The 18871-nt window shown below is 45.7% G+C and overlaps 1 protein-coding gene across 1 annotated transcript in view; it reads left to right on the top strand.

The window, feature by feature from the left end:
- Positions 1 to 18871, top strand: part of GPC3 (glypican 3) — a 149915-nt gene that overhangs the window by 66353 nt on the left and 64691 nt on the right. The window contains exon 3 of the mRNA XM_086756401.1: positions 1783 to 2477. Coding sequence (XP_086612527.1) covers positions 1783 to 2477 — 695 coding nt within the window. The remainder of the gene's footprint in view (positions 1 to 1782; positions 2478 to 18871) is intronic.

Genomic DNA, 18871 nt, shown 5'->3' with positions numbered 1-18871 from the left:
TCGGATGTGCCATTGTGCCTGGAGAGCTTTGCAGTGTTCTGAATGGGTGTGAAGAGCGAGATGCCTGCTGTCGTGGTGAGGGAGGGATGGAGAGAGGGGCTCTGTGTCCTTGCACTGCTGCAGCACCCCCCAGTCTGTGGTGCTTGGAGGGATTGTGGTTGTCTGGGAGCGCAGATGGTTGCTCTGGGCTTGCTGGGGCAGTCTTGGTGCGGGTGTCGGGAGCTGTGGACGGAACGCTTCAGTGGCGTGCCCAGGAGGTGTGCAGGCACCAGATGGGATGGAGACACTTAGCAAAAGTATACTGCTATTTTCTGCTTTGATTGCTGCTTACACCATAGCTTTCTGTGTGCTGGTGTAGGGGGCAGCAAACAGCAGCAGGTCCCTGTCCTGCCAGGCGTGCCTGCATAGAGTGCACCGGGGAAGAAAAAGCTGGAAGTCCTGGAGATGTGATGGTCTGAAAGCTCTTGAGTAATGTGAGAGGTGAGCAGGGCGAGCAGCAAGGCCTGACATTGCTTGTGATAGCGTTGATACCAAACCCCCGTGGAGAGGCGTCAGGCCACGCTCAGCTGCATCCCAGCCTTAACAAATGGGAAAAATAACACTTAGGGTTTTAAAAATTAAAGATTGCCTTAAATTATTGAACATGAATAATTTTCATGCAAATTGAGCCTGGATGTGTTTTTTCCAGAGTGACACAGTTGAGAGCGGTTACGTCATGGGGTGTCAGTGACCTGTGAACTGAGAGGCTCTTTGTTATTTTTAGCATTTTATGAATAGTACCCTGTAGGGTGGACACAGGCTGGTACAGAGAGTTGGCCGAAGAGAAAGACTTTATTTTGAGCCAGTAGCCTCCCCATCTAATGCTTTAACTTGCAAACTGGGGTGTGTGTAGGTATGTTGTCTTTACATACCTGGGTATGGATATTTTAGAAGCCTTCTGGTGAGGAGGGCTGTAATTAAGGGAATAACTGCACAATGACTGTGCTGCTGGAGGTTATCATGCTTGCACCTTGGCTTTTCTGAGCAAATTGAAGGTCTCCATGCAAAACTTGAGCTTCATGGGGCAGTTTGGCACAAACTGATGTGTGTGAGCGTGGTCCTGGCTGGGCACCCACAGATGGATGCTGTGTTGCTGGCTCTCAGCATTGCTTTGGACCATGGAGCAGCTCACGTCCAGGGCAGATGGAATGTTGGATCTGCAGCTGAAGTGAGCCTGGTGCATTTGGGAAACCTACAGCACTGCAGGGACTTCTCAAATGGCTTTGGGGACACTTAGTGCAGGGCAGGTGCTGGGGGTCGACACCAAATATTCTCTGTGATTAAGCTCCTAAAAATATTTTCCTTTTCATAAGAGAATGTCAGGATTTACTGTTTCTTGATTTTAAACACTGTATAGTTTGTCAAACATGCATCTCTGCTTTAAATGAAGTCTCAAGGTAGAATTCCTGTTAATTTCTAATCAATATGAAAGAGGGAGAGAAAGAAATTGCAGTCTAGCCCTTTTCTTGAATCAATATCTTCTTTAAAAGCTGAAATGTTAACTAGATCATAGTTTTTGTCACTTTGAAATGTAGCTTGTGTTTAAAGAATATATGTATTTCCCCTGAAAACAGCTGATGCTGTAAGTTTTGCAGCAGGCATGGCTGCCAGCAGGCGTGTGACCCAAAGTGGGCAGGATGGGACCAGGTTTGCAGCAGTACAGCATTACACAGTTCCTGAGCCCATCGTCTCTTAATAACTTCTTTTTATTTATTTATTTTTTTTTTTTGTTCTGTTTTGCAGAAGCCTTTGAAATCGTAGTACGGCATGCGAGAAATTTCACCAACAGCATGTTTAGGACCCACTACCAGAGCATGGGGCCCAGAGCTCTGAAGTTTGTTGGAGAACTTTTTACTGATATCTCTCTGTACATACTGGGCTCTGACATCAGTGTGAATAACATGATAAATGAATTTTTTGACAGTTTATTCCCTTTGGTTTACTCACACTTGATTAATCCTGGCTTCCCCGATCCCTCCGTGGAAATGACTGAATGCCTGCGGGCAGCCAGGAGAGACCTCAAAGTCTTTGGTAACTACCCAAAGATGATGATGACACAGGTGTCCAAGTCGCTGCAGACTACGCGAGTCTTTCTGCAGGCTCTCAACCTGGGGATTGAGGTGATAAACACTACTGACCACTTAAAATTCAGCAAGGACTGTGGACGAGCGCTGCTAAAGATGTGGTACTGCTCGCACTGCCAGGGGCTCCTCCTGGCCAAACCCTGTGCCAGCTACTGCGGTGTGGTGATGCAAGGATGCTTGGCGGGCATCGTAGAGATCGATAACCACTGGCAACAGTACATCGGGTTGCTGGAGGGGCTGACCAAAGGCATGCATGGCATCTATGACATGGAGCATGTCCTCCTGAACCTCTTCTCCCTGGTGCGGGATGCGATTGTCCACGTGCAGAAGAACGAAGGAAAGCTCTCGACAACTGTGAGTGGTTTTCTGCAATCCCCTAGCTTGCTGCCATGGCAGGGCTTGGTTGTGTACCAGTAACTCTATGTGTTGAAACCTATCTACCCCTGTCCTCCAGCCAACAAACCCTAAATGCTCCAGTTACCAACTCCTCCTCCCCCTTCTCCCCCCAATTCTATGATTTTTAAAAACTTTTGGTTTTTGGAAACTGGTGTTTGCGCGGCCTGGGCTTCTGTTAAGTGCTTTGTCTCTTTTCAGGTTGGTCAGAGCAGAAGGATCTGGAGTTATCCTGGCGTCAGCCTTGTAGCTGGGGTGTGAGACTGGGAGCTGAGATGTCCCAGCATCTTCAGCACTGCCTGGATGCTATGCTTGCCTCGGGTAGCTCTGAAAGGCTGGTCCTGCTCTCCTGGTGTCCCCTGCCTCCTGTAGCATCGCTGAAATGTACTTCCAAATAGATGCTATGTGAAAGCGTGTACTGTGGCATCCCCTGCTTCCTGATTTACTAAGGGAGATCTGTTTTTCCCTTTCTTGGCTGCTCATTCCAGTTTTGGGTCACGTTTAATCCCAGTGATGAGGTTATTTCTTATTTATTAGGAGTGAATTGACTCTTTAAAAATCCATTGTGTGAATTTCTGAGCCTCACAAGAAACTGTTCAGAAAATCCTGCTGCTCTGTTTGAATGCCAAGGACAGATGGACTGCAGTAATACAATGCTTGTTTTGCAGAGGAAATTTTTCGTGAGACACAATTGAGCTGCTCTGTGCAGGTAGGGTAGCGTTGAGGATGGGGGCAAAGGTGCGGGAATATCGTTACCATTTGCTTAAAGCCAACGATGATTAAAATCTGCCATAGTTTCCCTGTTAGCTGCTTGTTCCTATAATTCTTGACTCCTGTTTACAAAAGAACTATGTTTATGTAGGTCACTGTAGTACTAGCACTGTAAGTAACTCTTATCTTTTTTGGGGACCGTGGAAATGTATCAGCTTATGGATTTGGAGCTATGTGGCATTCAGCCAGCAGCACTCTTCTGGGCTGTTTTATGTGCCGTCATTGCACGAGACATGCAGGCTAGGAAATAACATGGTGGCATACGGGTGGTTTCACACCCCCTGGGTAGTTTGGCACATGTGGTGCAAGCTTTCTTTGTTGTTTAGAAGGGATTTAGGGACCAAATCTCTGGCAAGTTGGATTACTCCCGCGTTGCAGTGACCAGGAGGAGGCTGCAGCTGAGGACCAGGCTCTGGTGTTGGTCACCCGGGCAGATGGATGCCGGCAGGACGCGTGGGCTGCATGTTAGGCTCCAGGGTACAGTGCAGGACACTGGCTTTCCAGCTGCATACCTTAGCCCCTTTCTGCAGAAAACCCCTGTTTTACAGCAGCCTGCCAAGCGTTTCTCGTGTTCCTAGGACCACAGGGAGGTTCCAGCTGATAGGATCTGGGGGCAGCAGTTCTGCTGGGCTTGACTTCTGCTGCCATGGAGCCAGGGCAGGCTCTTCCCTGTTGGTCAGAACCTGTCAGTGCTCTCTGGAACAGCAAAGGAGCAGAGATGTAACTATAGGTTTAGCTTGAAGTCAGGAGAGATGGAGAATTCATGTTACAGGTGATAATGATGTGTACAAGAGAGAAAACCCAGCTTGACAAGAGAGAAAGCCCAGCTGACATTTCCAAGGCAGTAAGAAACAAAACTTACTTCTACATGTAGTATGAATCTGTTTGATCTCGAAAGATCAGTCGACATACTCAGCTATGAGCAGAAGCATCCATATGTTTTGCACTAGCAAACTTGCTGTGCTTGTAGGTGCTAAGGCAGAACAGAAACATTGCCCTTATGGGCTGTGTGCTAGGTCTTGCAGGCACACACAACATGAGCATTGCTGTATGGTCCTGAAAATAAGTGTTTGTCTTCCCCTATCCTTCTTTTATTGGCACGTCAATAAAAAAATCACTTTTTCTTGAAGGTGTCCATGTATACAGTGAAAGAACATGATTGTAATTTATATTATCAAATATTGAGACCTTGGTCTGTCTACTGACAATGTGCTTGTGGTAGGATGAGTAGATGGAGCTAAAGTCAAAGCAAGCCGTGGCAGTAAAGACATGCTCTGCCCATCCTCTGCCAAACCAGAACATAAATTGACTTCCTTTCAAATAAAAAAATCACTAAGCATTGTAAAACCATTCAGTGCTTTCGTACTTGATAGAGCTGTTTGAATTCATTAGTGCCATATATAGTTAGGTACTTATTTAAACATAACTCCTCCTGATTATTTAATACTTCAGTGATTATTTTATTTGCTCTAGAGACATTTTTGAGTTAGAGGAGTGCAAAGGAAAAAAATCCAAGTCAAACAAGCCAATTGTCTGGCAGTTGTCACTAAAAGAGAATGGTTACTGGGTTTTTAAAGTTTATCTTAAAACTACTGATGTTGCTTAGCTAAGACTCGTGTCAAACCTGAGCCCAGAGCAACTTTTTTAACAAATGAGCTGTTCAGCAGAGGAATAGAGCAGTAATGGAAGTGCTGACAGTCTTAGTTACAGCATTGCAGATGGCCTGACTCTGATAGCCGGTCTCCATCTGGGATCTGGGGTAAATATCTCTGCCTGTAAGTGACAGAATGCAATTTTAAAATTTCTTTTTATTTTTTTTAGCTGTGCTGTAATGGAAGTTTCTCTATTGAGCTTATCAGCACATATTGAGTTTCAAAGAATATACCCAGAAGCAAACAGTTGTATTTACTGTTATTCTGTAAATATGATTGTTTTTAGACACCATTGTCGTATCAAAGTATAAAATGCTGCGGGAGATGTCTGAAAATGTGGGGCTTTGCTCTTGCACTGGCTTCTCGTATCAACCTCTTTTATTACTGACCTTGGCCACCACTGCTTCTGTAGGCAAAGTTCAATGCACCTGTATGTATTAAGGATAATGACATGTTATTTAATTGTCATTAAAACCTCCTGGAATTATGGAAAACTTATCTTCCATGCCTGTAGTGATTATAGCCTGAATAACAACGCTACTGCCCTTGCCTGTCCTTTGAGCTGCTTTAGTTTTTTGCAGCATTGGTGGCATTTCTGCAGCAGTAGTTTTTCCTCCTGGTCTTTCAGGTCCTTGGGCGTGTTACCCAACCGAGCATCCTTTCTCCATGCAGCTGCTCATCTATTCCCCTTGCCACTCACCCACATACAGGGTGCCTGGGTTTGCATGAGGACCTGGATCCCTTTTATAGCTTGCAGCAGACCTGGCTACAAGGGGCACGTGAACCTGAGCCCCAGAGGTGTTGCAGAGCCTCCAGGTAGGTTTCTGAGGAGCTCTGTGGTCCCCAGGATGCGGAGTCATACTGTTTTTGGAGACTGTGCCTCCAGGCATGCATTCAAATGTAAGCCTAGATGCCAGAGTTGTTCCTCGTATGCAAACAGCAATGCAGAAGAGTGGCAGTTTGCATCCCAAGCCTTGCTTTTACAGTTAATTTGTCATTGATGGTGGCAGTTAGGGCTTTGTTATTTCCACAATTTGTCTGTTTAAAAACTTCACCCCTAAAATATGCTATTAAAATAATTTATCAAGGAGGCTGAGTCTCAGGGCAGATTGGAAAAAAAAAAAATCTGTCTAGGGCTGTATCTATATACTATGAATTATCTTGTCTGCTATTTTCCCCTGGCTGAAGGTGTGCCTAGTATGTCCCCCTCTTGTAGGTATTTTAATCATGAATGTAGGGAAGAGTGATTTTAGTCAGTCTGTTTGTCCTTTCTACCACAACCAAAGACAACTGGAGAGCTGAAGTACAAATAAATGTCATAAAATATTCAACCCCAACACCTCTTGAAGTTAATGCTTTCTCTGCTGTTGAAAGTACAAGAGAGACAATAGGTCGGGGTGTCTTACATTGCTAATAGTTATCTCCCCTGGGGTTCCCTACCTTAAGCCAGTGCTGTAAATTTATTTTGAAAGGTTGCAGAGTTGAGGTGGGGGCTGTTGGTTTGACACAGGTATTAATTTGTCTATGTAAATATTTTTTCTTAATGCTTTTCCCCCCACTCTGTAATTTATCAGGGTTTTGAACCCATCCCAGCAGACTGGGAAACAACAGGGAACTAGTGAGACACGAACCAAAAAAGGGGAGCAGCATGGGGCAAGGCTGTAGCTGTGTATTGCGTGTGAGGAGGAGGATGCACTGCGGGTGTGAGTTGTCAGAGAAAGGGATGTGGCTTTTGGCTGCGTTAGCTGCTTTATCCTGCACTCTCAGCAGGATGCATGTCCCCTCCCAGCCCTTTGGGTGGGGGTGGCAGGACTTCTCCTGCCTTTTAGCTGCTGAGTGGTGCCTCTCACAGCGGGACTCTGCTTGGCAGGACCTGTACATATTAGCCTAGTTAGGGTCCAGCACAAAAGATGCTGTGGAGCTGGTGTGTCTGTAACGTGACCAAATCTGAGAATGAGATCAGGTTGCAAAGGAATACAAGATTAGTCTTACAAGTCTCATAGAAAAAGTACATTATGAAAAACCCCAGCAACCCACCACTGAAATACCATATCAAGAAACTTGAGCCAGTCCAGGCTTGTCAAGCAGATGTGTCCCAGCCTGGGCATCTGCATCTCTAGGGAGAAATGGACAGACCTGGGCTGACAGGGCTGCCCAGCCCCTGCGGCTCCCCTCGCAGTCGGTGGAGGTGCGCAGCTTTATCGGCAGAGTATTGCCTGGAAAGAGCAGGGAGCTCAGCAAAGCATTTTTCTTCACTCGGAACTGATGGCTGAGTTTCTAGAAAATCCTGTTAAACTGCAGAATGAAGGTAGCCAGACCTTTGCTGAACCGATTGCACTCATCAGCGCTGGGGAGCGGAGCGGGTTAGAGGAAGGGGACCAGTGCTGTACAGGAACAGGGTGCAGTTCTCAGTGGGCTTGGGCTGTGAGCCGATTCCTGCTGTTTTACTTCCCTGCAAACACCCTTACAAGACTGCTGAGGTCTGGATTAACGAGGTTATACAGCCGTGCTGCAGAGCTACTGAGGAGGTGAAGCCCCAGTGCAGGCTGGGTTTGGTTTTATCCCAAAGCCAGAGTGCTCACCCCAGCCAACATAGGCAAGGTGCCGAGTGTGAGCCCAGCTCTGACGCTGGCCATGGGAAGCTGCTAATGGAGCCATAGGGAGGAATGGAGTTGGGCGAACTGGACCCTCATTTGCCCTTGATTTTTTGGGGAATCTTGTTAGGGAGACCATGAGCACGCTGAAGGGATAACTAGCTACTTTGCTTGTAGCACCACAAAGAGAATCTTTGCTCTGTTGCAAACTGGTGCAGAAATTTGCAGTACCTGCAGATGCAGAGGTCTTAAATTCAAGAATCTGTAAGTAAAGAGACTTTTGGCCCCCACGGATGAAAATGTCACCTGTTGCCATACAGAGTGATTCAGTGCACTTGTCAGTGCGGCGATGCCGGTGTGGTTTTCCCTGGATGCTGCCCTGGAGCTGCTCTTGGAGCCGGCTCACCTGGTGACGCTTGGTGGGTTGCAGCGGCAGGGAGCTCCGATGAGTTTTCCTGCCTGCTAATGGATTTATTTCTGTGCTAGAGCTAGCAAGAGACTTGTGAGAAAAGCTGTGAAATTATAGCACTGTTTGAGAAGTCATTCCCTTTGAGATGCTGAGATTGGTTTCTTTGTACTTCTAATGCGGGTTGCTTTCCGTTCGTACTGCTCATGGGATAGTTGGCTGGATGCACAGCCTCTGTATTTTCCATTTCTTTATCGGCAAAGTTTAATCCTCAGGCTGTTCTCTAATGCTTGCTGGTAGCTACCTCCGTTTTTCACTTAAAGCTGGAAATATGTGTGAGGTTTTGGTTTTCAGTAAGCTCAAACCCACTTGTAGCTATCCCAAGGTGTGTCGATCGTGTACTTTTGTTAACCGGTTTGTGATAAGCAGTGTAACGTGCCTGATAAGGTGTGTTAAAGCAAGCAGCTGTTCCTCCTGCGGGATGAAAAGAAACCTGATCACTGAGGATGGTGTTAGCAACGTTCCCGTTCCTGTGAACATATCCTGGGACTATTACGATTAGTTATCTGGAGAGGTTTAAGATATTAAAGATTTTCTGATAGTTGGGGAAGCATAGGCGCTGAATTGTGAGGCGTTGATTTTGATCTAGAAACCCTCACGTTGTTGGTGGCTTGGCTGGCGCTGAAAGAAAAAGGGAAAAATTATTTATGCCTGCAGTTTTACAACCCAGCACCAACTATTTTGATCCAGTAGCTTTGGCACCCTGCTACTGGTCTTAAATCTTTGGTTTAATGTTCAAATACATAGTAACAAATTAAGGGTCTGCATCTCAGTTTTGGAAGTGACTTTGGCATGGATGCTCTTGACTGTCACTTGCCTCTCTAAGGGAGTGAGGCTCAGAAGTTATTCTCAGCCTAGTGAAAGATTTGCCTCATGTTTGGCCTGGGGAGGGAGGTTGTCAGCATCAATGCTTAATTATTTCACTGCTAATAAGAGCTTTGCCTTTAGAGGACATGGGGAGCATGCTTTCGTGGTTGTTGGTCAGCCTTGGCCTTTTTCTGCTGTGGTCTAACGTGGGCCAAGTGGCATGCTGGTCTCCCCTCCTGCTTGCTGTGATGGCTTGGTGAGGCTTTGGGGAAATTTGTCCCAGAATTGGGCCCGGCTGAAGCGGGGTGAGCGTGCAGGGCTGTGCAGGGAAGCACGTGGGACTGTGCAGAGCTGCTAGGTGGAAGCAGTGGTTGTGGCTAGGGATGCTCAAACCTGCCCATACAAAGCCGGGGGAGGTAGCATTGATTATCAACACAGGTTGAATTTGAAATAGCACTTGATTTTGCTTCTATTTGTAGACTTATATTGCCCTCTCCTTTTTTTTCTCTCTCTGTCCTTTTAACCGGATGTGTTCTAGCCTCTGGTATGCTGTGCCATTTCAGTGAAATTTGCTTTTTTTAAAATTAAAAGTAGAAGGTAGTCTGCTAACAGTGCCCCCTCCTCCCTGCACACACACATGGCAGCATGGGGAGCATCCTTTGACAGCGCCTTTGATGCCCAACCCAACTTTGCACTGAAGCTCACACGAATCTGTTGACTTCAGTCAGAGGCAGATCACTCAGCTGGTGGCAACTTCATCCCTGCTAGTCTGTGGCATAAAAAGAGCTTTTTAAGATTGCTGCATTTTATGGGCGGGAATACCATGTGGCACCCACTGAGCCTGGCTTGATCTCACTTACAATCATGTGCTGGCCACACGCAGGTTGCACGCGGTGGGATGTCTTGCATCTTTTCTGAGATGAAGTCAGAACAAACCTAGAAATCTTGTGCAGATTAATTACTAGTTCTGTGTGCCTGCTTGCATGTCCTATGGCTTGGCTTGTTTTCCTCGTTTTAGTGGAGGAGCTGATTTGTTGTTGTGCAGCTGGCTTCCAAGCATTTAAAAAGATATTTGGTTCTGAGATGCCCTGACGCTGGTACAAAGAGTTAGCAGAGACGGTGGAGCAAGGTACGGTCTGAACAGTGGGAAATGATGGTACACAGCTTTGCGATATTATACAGCTTTCTTTGCTGCTCAGAGAATCTTCTGGGTTTTTTTCTCATCTCTCTTCTTTTTTCCTGGCTCGCATTGCAGCTGGATGTGGGATGTTTTGGGATGTAGGAGAAGAGGAGAGCTGGTGGTGATCGTGTCTTCCAAAGCAGACTGTGCACGTTGGAGGAGGGGATGTATGGGGATGTCTGTTCCTTGCGCACTGGGCTTTAGGCTTTGAAATTTCAAACGGTCTAATTTTGTAATAAACTGTAATGGTAAAGGACATAATGTGAGGTCTTGAAGTAGATTGGATTAAAGTGGAAAAAACTGAGTTTCAGGCTGAACCAAAGATCACAGTGTCAGAAAGTTCCCTCTTGGGTGTCTTGAGGCTTCTGCTGGCTGGGAAGGAGCTGCCCCTCTGAACAGGGAAGGCTGGGGCACAGCCCCTTCGCTGGGGGTGTATTTGCAGGAGCTTTACAGCTCAACCTCCTTCAGAGTTAAACCAGGCTTATGGTCAGGGTCCTTACTGAGATCCAGATTTAGTTTGCCTAAAGGATGCTACAAGCTGGTGCGTGGCAGAACCGGGAGCCTTTTGGGTCTGGGCTGACCTGCCTGGCTTCAGATGAGCCTGCAAAGAAATTATGTTCATGGCATGAACTGCCTTTCTTCTTACTTAGCTCAGTCCAGACCATCCCTCCAGATAGGCCGTTGCCCTCAGCACTTACTGGCGAATCATGGAGCTGCCTCTGGGACTCTCTCTCAAAACTGGCCACACATCTTTGTTTTATCAGAGAGATAAAATTCCCCAGTGGACATGGCTCCCTGGCTTGCTATCCAGATTACTGCAACCTCTATTAACATGGCTGCCTTATTAGCAAAATGTATTCTGGCCCATTTCCTTTCCCGAAGATTTTTATCCTTGCTAAGACCTGCAGCTTTGCAACACCAGACTCATGCTCACCAATATCCATCTCTTTATGCTTTTTACGCTAAACCCTCTTTTGGCCTCATTATCCGTGACTGCAGTTTCCACTAAGACCTCCATCTGGGGTCATTTGCCGGGCATCCTTCATCTTAACCGTGCTGAGTTTACTTCCAGTGACAGTAACCCCCGTGAGTGTTGCTGCCTTAAAACTAGAACTAACTCTGCCATTAGCAATGCTGATGAATGAGCCAAGAACAAACCAGAAACTTAAAAGCGACCCTCTGCAAAGCAGAAATAGTGCCCAGAGCTGCTTGGGTGGAGCAGCGGCATTTTGTTTTGTGCTGAAGAAGATGAGGGACTGGGTTGCAATGAGGCTTTTTGCTTCATTTTGAATTCTCTGCCTGCTTATAGTGCTGTGAATTGCACCATTTTTACATCTTAATGTAAAGTGGCTTTGAGGTACCAGGCATGAAAGATGCCATCTACAAATACATTTAGCTGAAAAAAACCAAATTACAACAAACAATTGAGGCAGATTTTTCAGCTGTCTGCTGCAGCGCTGGCAGAGCTCTCGAGCAGTCCTCTCGACCTCTCCAGGTTACTGCAAAATGAACCGATGGCCTTTTCCATCCTTACTTGTTGTGTTCCCCCACTAATAAACTCCCGAGGGCACGGAGCCTGGTCTCGGAGGGTGAAGTTGGCTGCTAACTGCATTATTCTTTCAAAGCTTCGTTTGAGCAAGAGCAAACTGGCTGCAGAAAGCTGTGCCGATAGCCTACAGCTACTTTGGCAGAGTTATTTCTGTTTAAAAAGGAAAAAAAAAAAAAACCAACCCAGCACACCAGCAGTTGAGGAATTTAGCAATTCTTTATGCAGGTGGATCTTTCTAAGCCAATCAATTTTCACACCTAATTCTCTTCCACGCTATCAGCAGTGGTAGAGATGATGATCTTAGGCACTGACCTGGGGAGGGTTAGTGAGGATAATTTGGGGGTGACTGATGTGCTCTGAGTTGTCTTTCTAAAGCTTGTTGACTCTTGGATTGCACGTATTAATCTGTACCACTGTACAAATAAACTTCCTGCTGCTGCTCTCCAAAGCACCAGAGAGCAGGTATTTCTGTAGGTACCTTAACTGCCTGTGCTGGTGTTTAAGTTATCCTTCCTCTGTCTCCTCCCCGAAGGACAGCCCCAAAAACAGGGAGCAGGGGCTGCCTGAGGACAGAAGCAACTGCATGAGGTGATGCTGGGATGGCTCTGACCAGCAAAATGGCACCAGTAGCTCGGAGCAGATGAGCCCAAAAGGGTTTGCCCAGCAGATGCTGAAAAATGCCCAGGACATCTGAGAGCCTTGCTTCCTGCAATTCCTATTGCTGGTTAGGAGCCAGAAGGCACTGCAGTAGCACTTTCTACTTGAAGATTTTGGTGCAAGATTTTTCTTTTCAATGAGTTGTAGAAATGCCCAGTTCACAACTTGCAAGGTGAGTAGAAAGTAAAGAAGATACACATGAATGTATTAAATGTATTTAGGGTGGGTCTTTTTGGTTAATCTAATGCTTCCTTCCCTCATTTTGGAATTGTTGCATATCAATTTATTGGAATCCGCTTCTCATAATCAAATTTTAGCCCTCAGTTTGATGACGTTAATAAAGGTGTTGTGATAAAGTTGAATTCATTTCATTTCTATCTGCAAACAGCCTATTGTTGAATGAGTCACTTTAATATATTAATCAGACATATAATATAGCATTGTAATGAGGTTTAAAGTGCACACCAATTTCCATTATAAAGATACTCTCAATCAAGCAGGAGCTAATCTAATGCTGTAAGTCATTCTGTAATTCAATTGTACTAACCGCAGAACGTATGAAAACAAGATGTGTTACAACAAAGTCTCGAAAAAGCCCCACAGGTATTTGTATATTTATAGAAAATAATGATTTACATTTTCAGTAAACCTGATTTGTCTTTGGGAAAAATGTAGTGCCTTTATCAGGAGCAAAAATCTGATAGAGTCTTTTTACCTTGTCTGCCATGTTTTGGGTAAATTATCTTGGTGCTGACCTTAATTGGATTAGGCTAGGACTGACTATCAGAGAAAAAAATTAATATGGATCTGATAGCTTCAAAACTAAGAAAAATCAACAGATTAAGGGAAAAAAAAGGATGAAAAAAGAACACAGAGCCTTCGTGAGCTCTTTTTTGGCCTTGAATGGATTAATTTTACCAGCAGCTAATCTCTACTGTACTGAGATATTTTTACCACTTTCCGTTAATAACAATTATTACACTTCTGTTTTAGGCTTTGCCTGGGGAGATCCACGATATTGCCATGGGGAGAGCCCCGTGCACCCCTCGCCAGAAGCTGGGTAATGTGCCGTGGGGTTGCTCCAGGCTCAGCTGGAAAACAAATGATTGTAATTATTCTGCTGAAGATATTCAGCAGCTTAAAAACCACTGAAATGATTTGGTCAGCTTCGGTGCCTCCAGTCTTGTTGTTTTAGTGGAAACTGGTCTTTGGAAAGAGAAAGGTGGATGCAGGGAGCAAAAGGTGGTTGCTGGGGGGGGTGATATTCTTATGGGGAGGTTAAAATACATAGGGTACCAGTCCCTTGTTACGGGGTGGGTGAGTGGGGAGGCATGACGGATACCAAACCCTTTGGGGTCAGAAGGATTTTCCATTCAGCACAGGAAGGGAGAGAGGGCATTTTATAGTGAAAAATACTGTTGATGGCATAAAAACCTTTGGGATGGTTTCGATACAAATGTTTATTAGAGTATAAATTTGAAAAGCTGTGTGTACCTGTGAGTGCGGTCTGCACGGATTGGGAAACGGGCATTGCTTTTTACCTGCTTGTTTTGATAACACCAGTTAAAGCAGAGTTCGCGATAAACCTTGTGTGCTCTGTTTTATATAAATATTACACTTGCTATTGGATTGCTGAGAGAGAGAGAGAAAACTAATTAAGAAGATGGGATATCATCAGTAGATTTTTCTTCCCTGAGATTTTATGAGCAGTAATTTGAAAAGAGCCATATTAAAGTCATTGAGGAGCAAGTTAATGCTGCGTTTCTAAGAATATTGCCCTTCTACTCAAAGATTATATTCAAGAATAAACAGTGTACAGTAGCTAATTGCTAGCTGACACATTATAATGGCCTTATACTTCCAAAATTGAATCAGTCTGGTTTTAAAAAAAAGGAAAAAAGTAATGCAGTAACTTTTTAATTATTTAACGATGTATTTCTCAAAGAATAATTGAATCTCTGCTTGGGGCTGCAGGGGGGAAGTTGGACCAGTAGGTATTGACCACATTTGCAACCCAGCTGACACGGCTGCTGTTAAATAACCTATTATAAGCCCTGTCTCCGGCTTGCTGACTTATGTTCCAGCCTGACGGCAGGTATCTGTTTTTCCTCTCTGAATTAAGCTGCTAGGATTTTATTTCTTTCAGATTGTTCCTTTCTGTAGCGCCGTAGGCACAAACACGGTGCGATATTAAAACACAGAGAAATCTGCGAAGGAAACCAATTAACTTGGGGAAGGAAAATAACAAGCGCACAGTGCTTGCCTGGAGTTGTCGTGCTGCCGTGCTTTGCCCTGTGCTGTTTCTCCTCGCCCCGGCAGCGGAGGGTACCTCTGCGGGCGGCGAGGCTGCCCTGGGCTCTGCTGTTCCCGGCTGCTGGTGGGACGGAGCAGTCCCGGCCTTGTCACCACTGACTCCTCCAAGAGAGCCGGAGCTTGCAGCCTCTGTGGAGCTTGGTGCTCTCAAAGGGGTAATTGTTCAGTTACTGGCACCCTGCAACACTTGGAGGTGTAGAAAGCAATTTTTTTTTAAAGTTCTAGATAGAAACGGCTAATCCCTCAAGCCAATTCCTTGCTTTGCTTCTCAGTCTGTTGGGATGGAGTAGATTTAATTGCCTGCAACAGGAGGGTCTTCCAGGGGCCTGCAGTAGCCGTTGTGCAAGTATTACAGTGTGCGCAATGCACAGTTGTGTCATTGCAATGTATTTACCATCCTTAGCAAAAATCAGCTTGGTTACCTCAGGTCCAAATTTTCTAGCCAGTTAGTTGTTTCAGTGCTAATTTTGAAATCAACTGTTTGAGTTTGGAACGCTTTCAGGCTCCCCAGGGAATCTGAGTCCCCAAGGTGCTCCTTGGGGAGCAGAGGTTGAGGATCAGCCATGCTGCCAGCCTCTGCCGTGCCCCCGCATCAGCCACGCAGCACGTCAGGGGCTTGGGGCTTCACCAGAGGCCAGGCTCTGGATGCTGTCACGTTTTGCTCCTGATCATGGCATTGGTCAGTCTAACACACTCCTGTTTTTCTCTGGATTTTGCTCCCATATCTCCCTTTTTGCTGTGTTACCACCTTTCAGGCAAGGCTGACTTCTCTTTCCAAGAATAAAGCCTTAGTTTGGGTGTCTAAGAAACGTCATATTGCACAGATCTAATTTAAAACCGTAATGGGTGCACTAGGGTGCTATGGGGCCCTGTTCTAGGGAATGTCACTTGGGAAAACTGCATAAGTGTGTGCTGAAAATGCAGCAAATGCTTTTTCCTTGACTCTCCCAGTCAGCTGGCTGGGCTGGGGCACCAGCTACCTGCCCTGTGGTTTGTTGCCGAGGTCCGACCATCAGAACTGAAATACCAAATTTTGTGTTAATAAAACAGAATTAATAAAACACTGGAGGGAAACACTGACTTGAAAAATTGCGCTTTAATTACATGTCATGGATTATAAAAGCAGAAGGAACAACTGTGATCATTTAGTCCAACTTCCTCTCTACCTATAAATAACAATAAACAGCCTTTTGCTTAAACACAAAGCAGCTTTCTCCGGTGGATTAAACACCGCATGTGAAGAAGAAACATCTTGTTTGCATTACTTTATGTAGGTTTGAAAGGATTCGACTCAGGCTGAGGTCACGGTTCCTTTGAGGGAAAGGGCATCCGGCACTGGGAGAAGCTGGGTCAGCGCAGGGGTCGAGATGTGGTGGAACATGGCGTGGAGGTGCCTCAAATGCTGTGACACATGCATGGGACACGGGGCATCGAGTCCTCCTGGGGACAGGGTGACATGTCATAATGGGACCAGTGATGGAAACGAAGTGGTAGTCTCCAACTGATGTAAGTTATTTGAACCCTGACACAGCAGGGGTAAGTGCAGATGGTGATCATCCAGCTTCAGCAATTAGCACTGAGGGTTGAAACTCTTGCGCTCCACACTGTTCTTCTGAGCTGCTGCACCCAGGCCCTTGTGCAGGCTCTAGGATAGGGTGGCCATGTAACCATGCGATGCGTCAGACCTGCCAGCTCTTGTCTCACCTCTGTCACAACAATACATATAGCTGCGTGGGGCCACAGCCTGCTCTTTGTCCTGACAAACCAGCACCTCCCCAGTTAGTCCTCGGGTTGCACCAGGGTATGCTGGGTGCCTTCGACAGCATTCAGAGTCTGTGGGGTAACCATCCCGTTGTCTCCTCTTCCATCAAGTCTTGAACCCTCTCTTATTTTTCTCTGAGTCAGTGGTCAGGGCTGTCTTTGCTCCAGGGAGGAGCACCATTGGTCTTTCCTGGGTCCCGTGTTCCTGCTGGGACGCCGAGTTCCTTCAGAGTGTTTTGTGATGCTCTACATCAAGGATGGATATAAAAATGAAGTTAAATTTCCATCTAAAAGTGCCTCCTTGGTCTGCAGGAGTTTGAACAATTGGTCTTCAAACCAGGTGGTGACGGTCTTCAGTGTAAACTGGCCTGGTAGCTGCAGGAGTCCCTGGCCATTTGTAGCGTGTGTTTGCAGCATGTGTTGGGCGTCACCGTGGGCACTGGTGTGACAGGCACTCTGTTATTCTAAGCATTAGTGTTTGTGTGCATTTTACACATTATAGCATTGCATTATTTAAAGGTAATGCATTATTTAATGCTGCTCTTCTCGGCACGGAGAGTAGGTCACTTCCCGCGATTCCTGCTGCTCCGCGAGAGTGAGTTAGGATGCTGTCTCTTATGTAATCCTTGCAAGGTGATGTCTGAATAATGGAAATCGTAATGCTATAGAGCTGATTAATAACCTTTAGTACTCCGTTAATGAGGAGTTTTAGTGAAATGTGCATAGAAGACATCTTTGTTATCATACTCGGTTTGTTCCTTCTGCTTGAGTGCCTGGAACCAGAAGAACAATCATTACTTAGTTAATAATGATGTGTTTCCTAAAATAAAGACTTGTAAATTCATTTTTATGCCCATAATTGTATTTTCTGCTGTGAGAAGAGTGAGGGAGCGGGGAATTGTCTCTTTCTCATCTTCCTGACAAAATGTATATAATGATTACAAGCATATAATAAGAGTGTTTGTCCTAGCTAAGTGTTTCTTCACTTCTGTTAATCAGCATTCGTTTGAGAGCGTGGCGTGCAGTTTGTGGAAGGCGATGCAATCACGGGGGTAGCGTGGCAGATTTAAATCAGTAATAAAAGCCCTGGGGAAATTAACAAGACAAAGCATTAACCACAGACTAAACATTACCATATATTAGCATTTTTATTACACCTGTAGAAATGGTAAATGTGTTTGGTTACTACTATTAAAAAGTTTATGTTCTGTCCCACATCATCTCCATGTATATTTTTGGTTTAAGCCCTTTAGAATTTAATTAAGCAGATTTCTACAGCAGCGCTTGAGTAATAGACTTCAGGTTCGCTTTTATGGTGACTTTGAAGATAAAGAACACATTTGTGCCCCGTTTATAATGCTAATAATACGTGTGATGTTTAGCAGAGTGGGTTGTGAAAAAGAATTGGGGAAGCAGCACCAATGCAGGCAGCTGCGTTACTGAGACGTTCAGCCTTACCAGTCAAACTGGCTTCCATCGTTGAATGATGTGCAGGGTTTAGTGGGCACCAGTTGTTTCCTCCGAAGGTAACTCATTCGGTTGAGGTCTGTGGTTGTATCTTCTGCGCATACCGTAGCGAATCACCCTTTCAGAGGTTGTGTTTGAATCAATTATAATAGTTAATCGCTTTTCAGTTTAATGTGCAGCTTTTCCCAAAGGAAACTCAGGGATAGGTATAAAATGACATACGTGAACTCCAGAGAGCAGAGAAGATTGCGGGAGGAAATCTTCAAAAATGAGGCCATCCCCTTGAGGAAAAAAAATACTGTGTCTTCCTGGAGAATGAATCTATAAGCAGAAGAGTTCACAGAGAAGACTAATGGAAACTCCGTGTAAAGTTTAAGTAAAGGTCAAATATAGCAAGCTCTCCTTTGGAGCGGAGTGGAAGCTCATGGGCTGAATGAGAAGCGGCAGCAGCAGGTATTCAACAGTGTCTAATGCACTCTCTTCTCTTCCATGGGGAAGCTGATTAGCTTTTTAAAAAATCTTGTAGAAAATTACCTCTAAAACACTTCTACTTTTACAAGCGGTACTCAGATTGGTGGTGAGGATCGCAGTTGTGCTGCTTTCCAATCTTTCCCCCCCTGGATTTGCTTGCTGATGTGCAAGGGGAGAGGTTTTTGCCCCATGCGGCCGCCTCGCCTCGAGCCTGGGCGGTGGAGCGGGTTCAGTTAGTGGCCCTAGCGCTGTGAATGCTGTCATACTGCTGTGGCCAGGCTGGGGGTACCCATGGGGGATTCGCTCTCCGTCGGCTGCGCTGAGGTTGTGATGCGTTGCACGCAGAACCTGGTACTGTGGTCACCACCCATTTTTTGACATAATTTAATCTTGTCCCAGTGGTCCAAGTTTCCGTTGGCTTGGAGGCAGCCATGCAGACCAGCCTTGCGCTCCACATCCTCGCAGTGGAACTGGCTGGAAGCAGCCGTGGTGGTGGATCTGGTCCCTGGCTGCTCATGGTGCGTCATTTCCATGCAGCCACTAACAGGTTCCCTGCAGTCCTCTGGCACCTCTTACCCTAAATTAATGGGGAAGCGTTAAAGCGAGCTGATAGTGCTACTCCATTAGCTTTGTCCCTCTGCTCCTCTCAAATCAATGTTCCCTCTAA

The sequence above is a fragment of the Chlamydotis macqueenii genome, chromosome 11, assembly GCF_036417535.1.
Source record: "Chlamydotis macqueenii isolate bChlMac1 chromosome 11, bChlMac1.mat, whole genome shotgun sequence".
Taxonomy (NCBI): domain Eukaryota; kingdom Metazoa; phylum Chordata; class Aves; order Otidiformes; family Otididae; genus Chlamydotis; species Chlamydotis macqueenii.
Note: the sequence above shows the minus strand (reverse complement) of the source record. Positions and strands in the feature narration are given on the sequence as shown.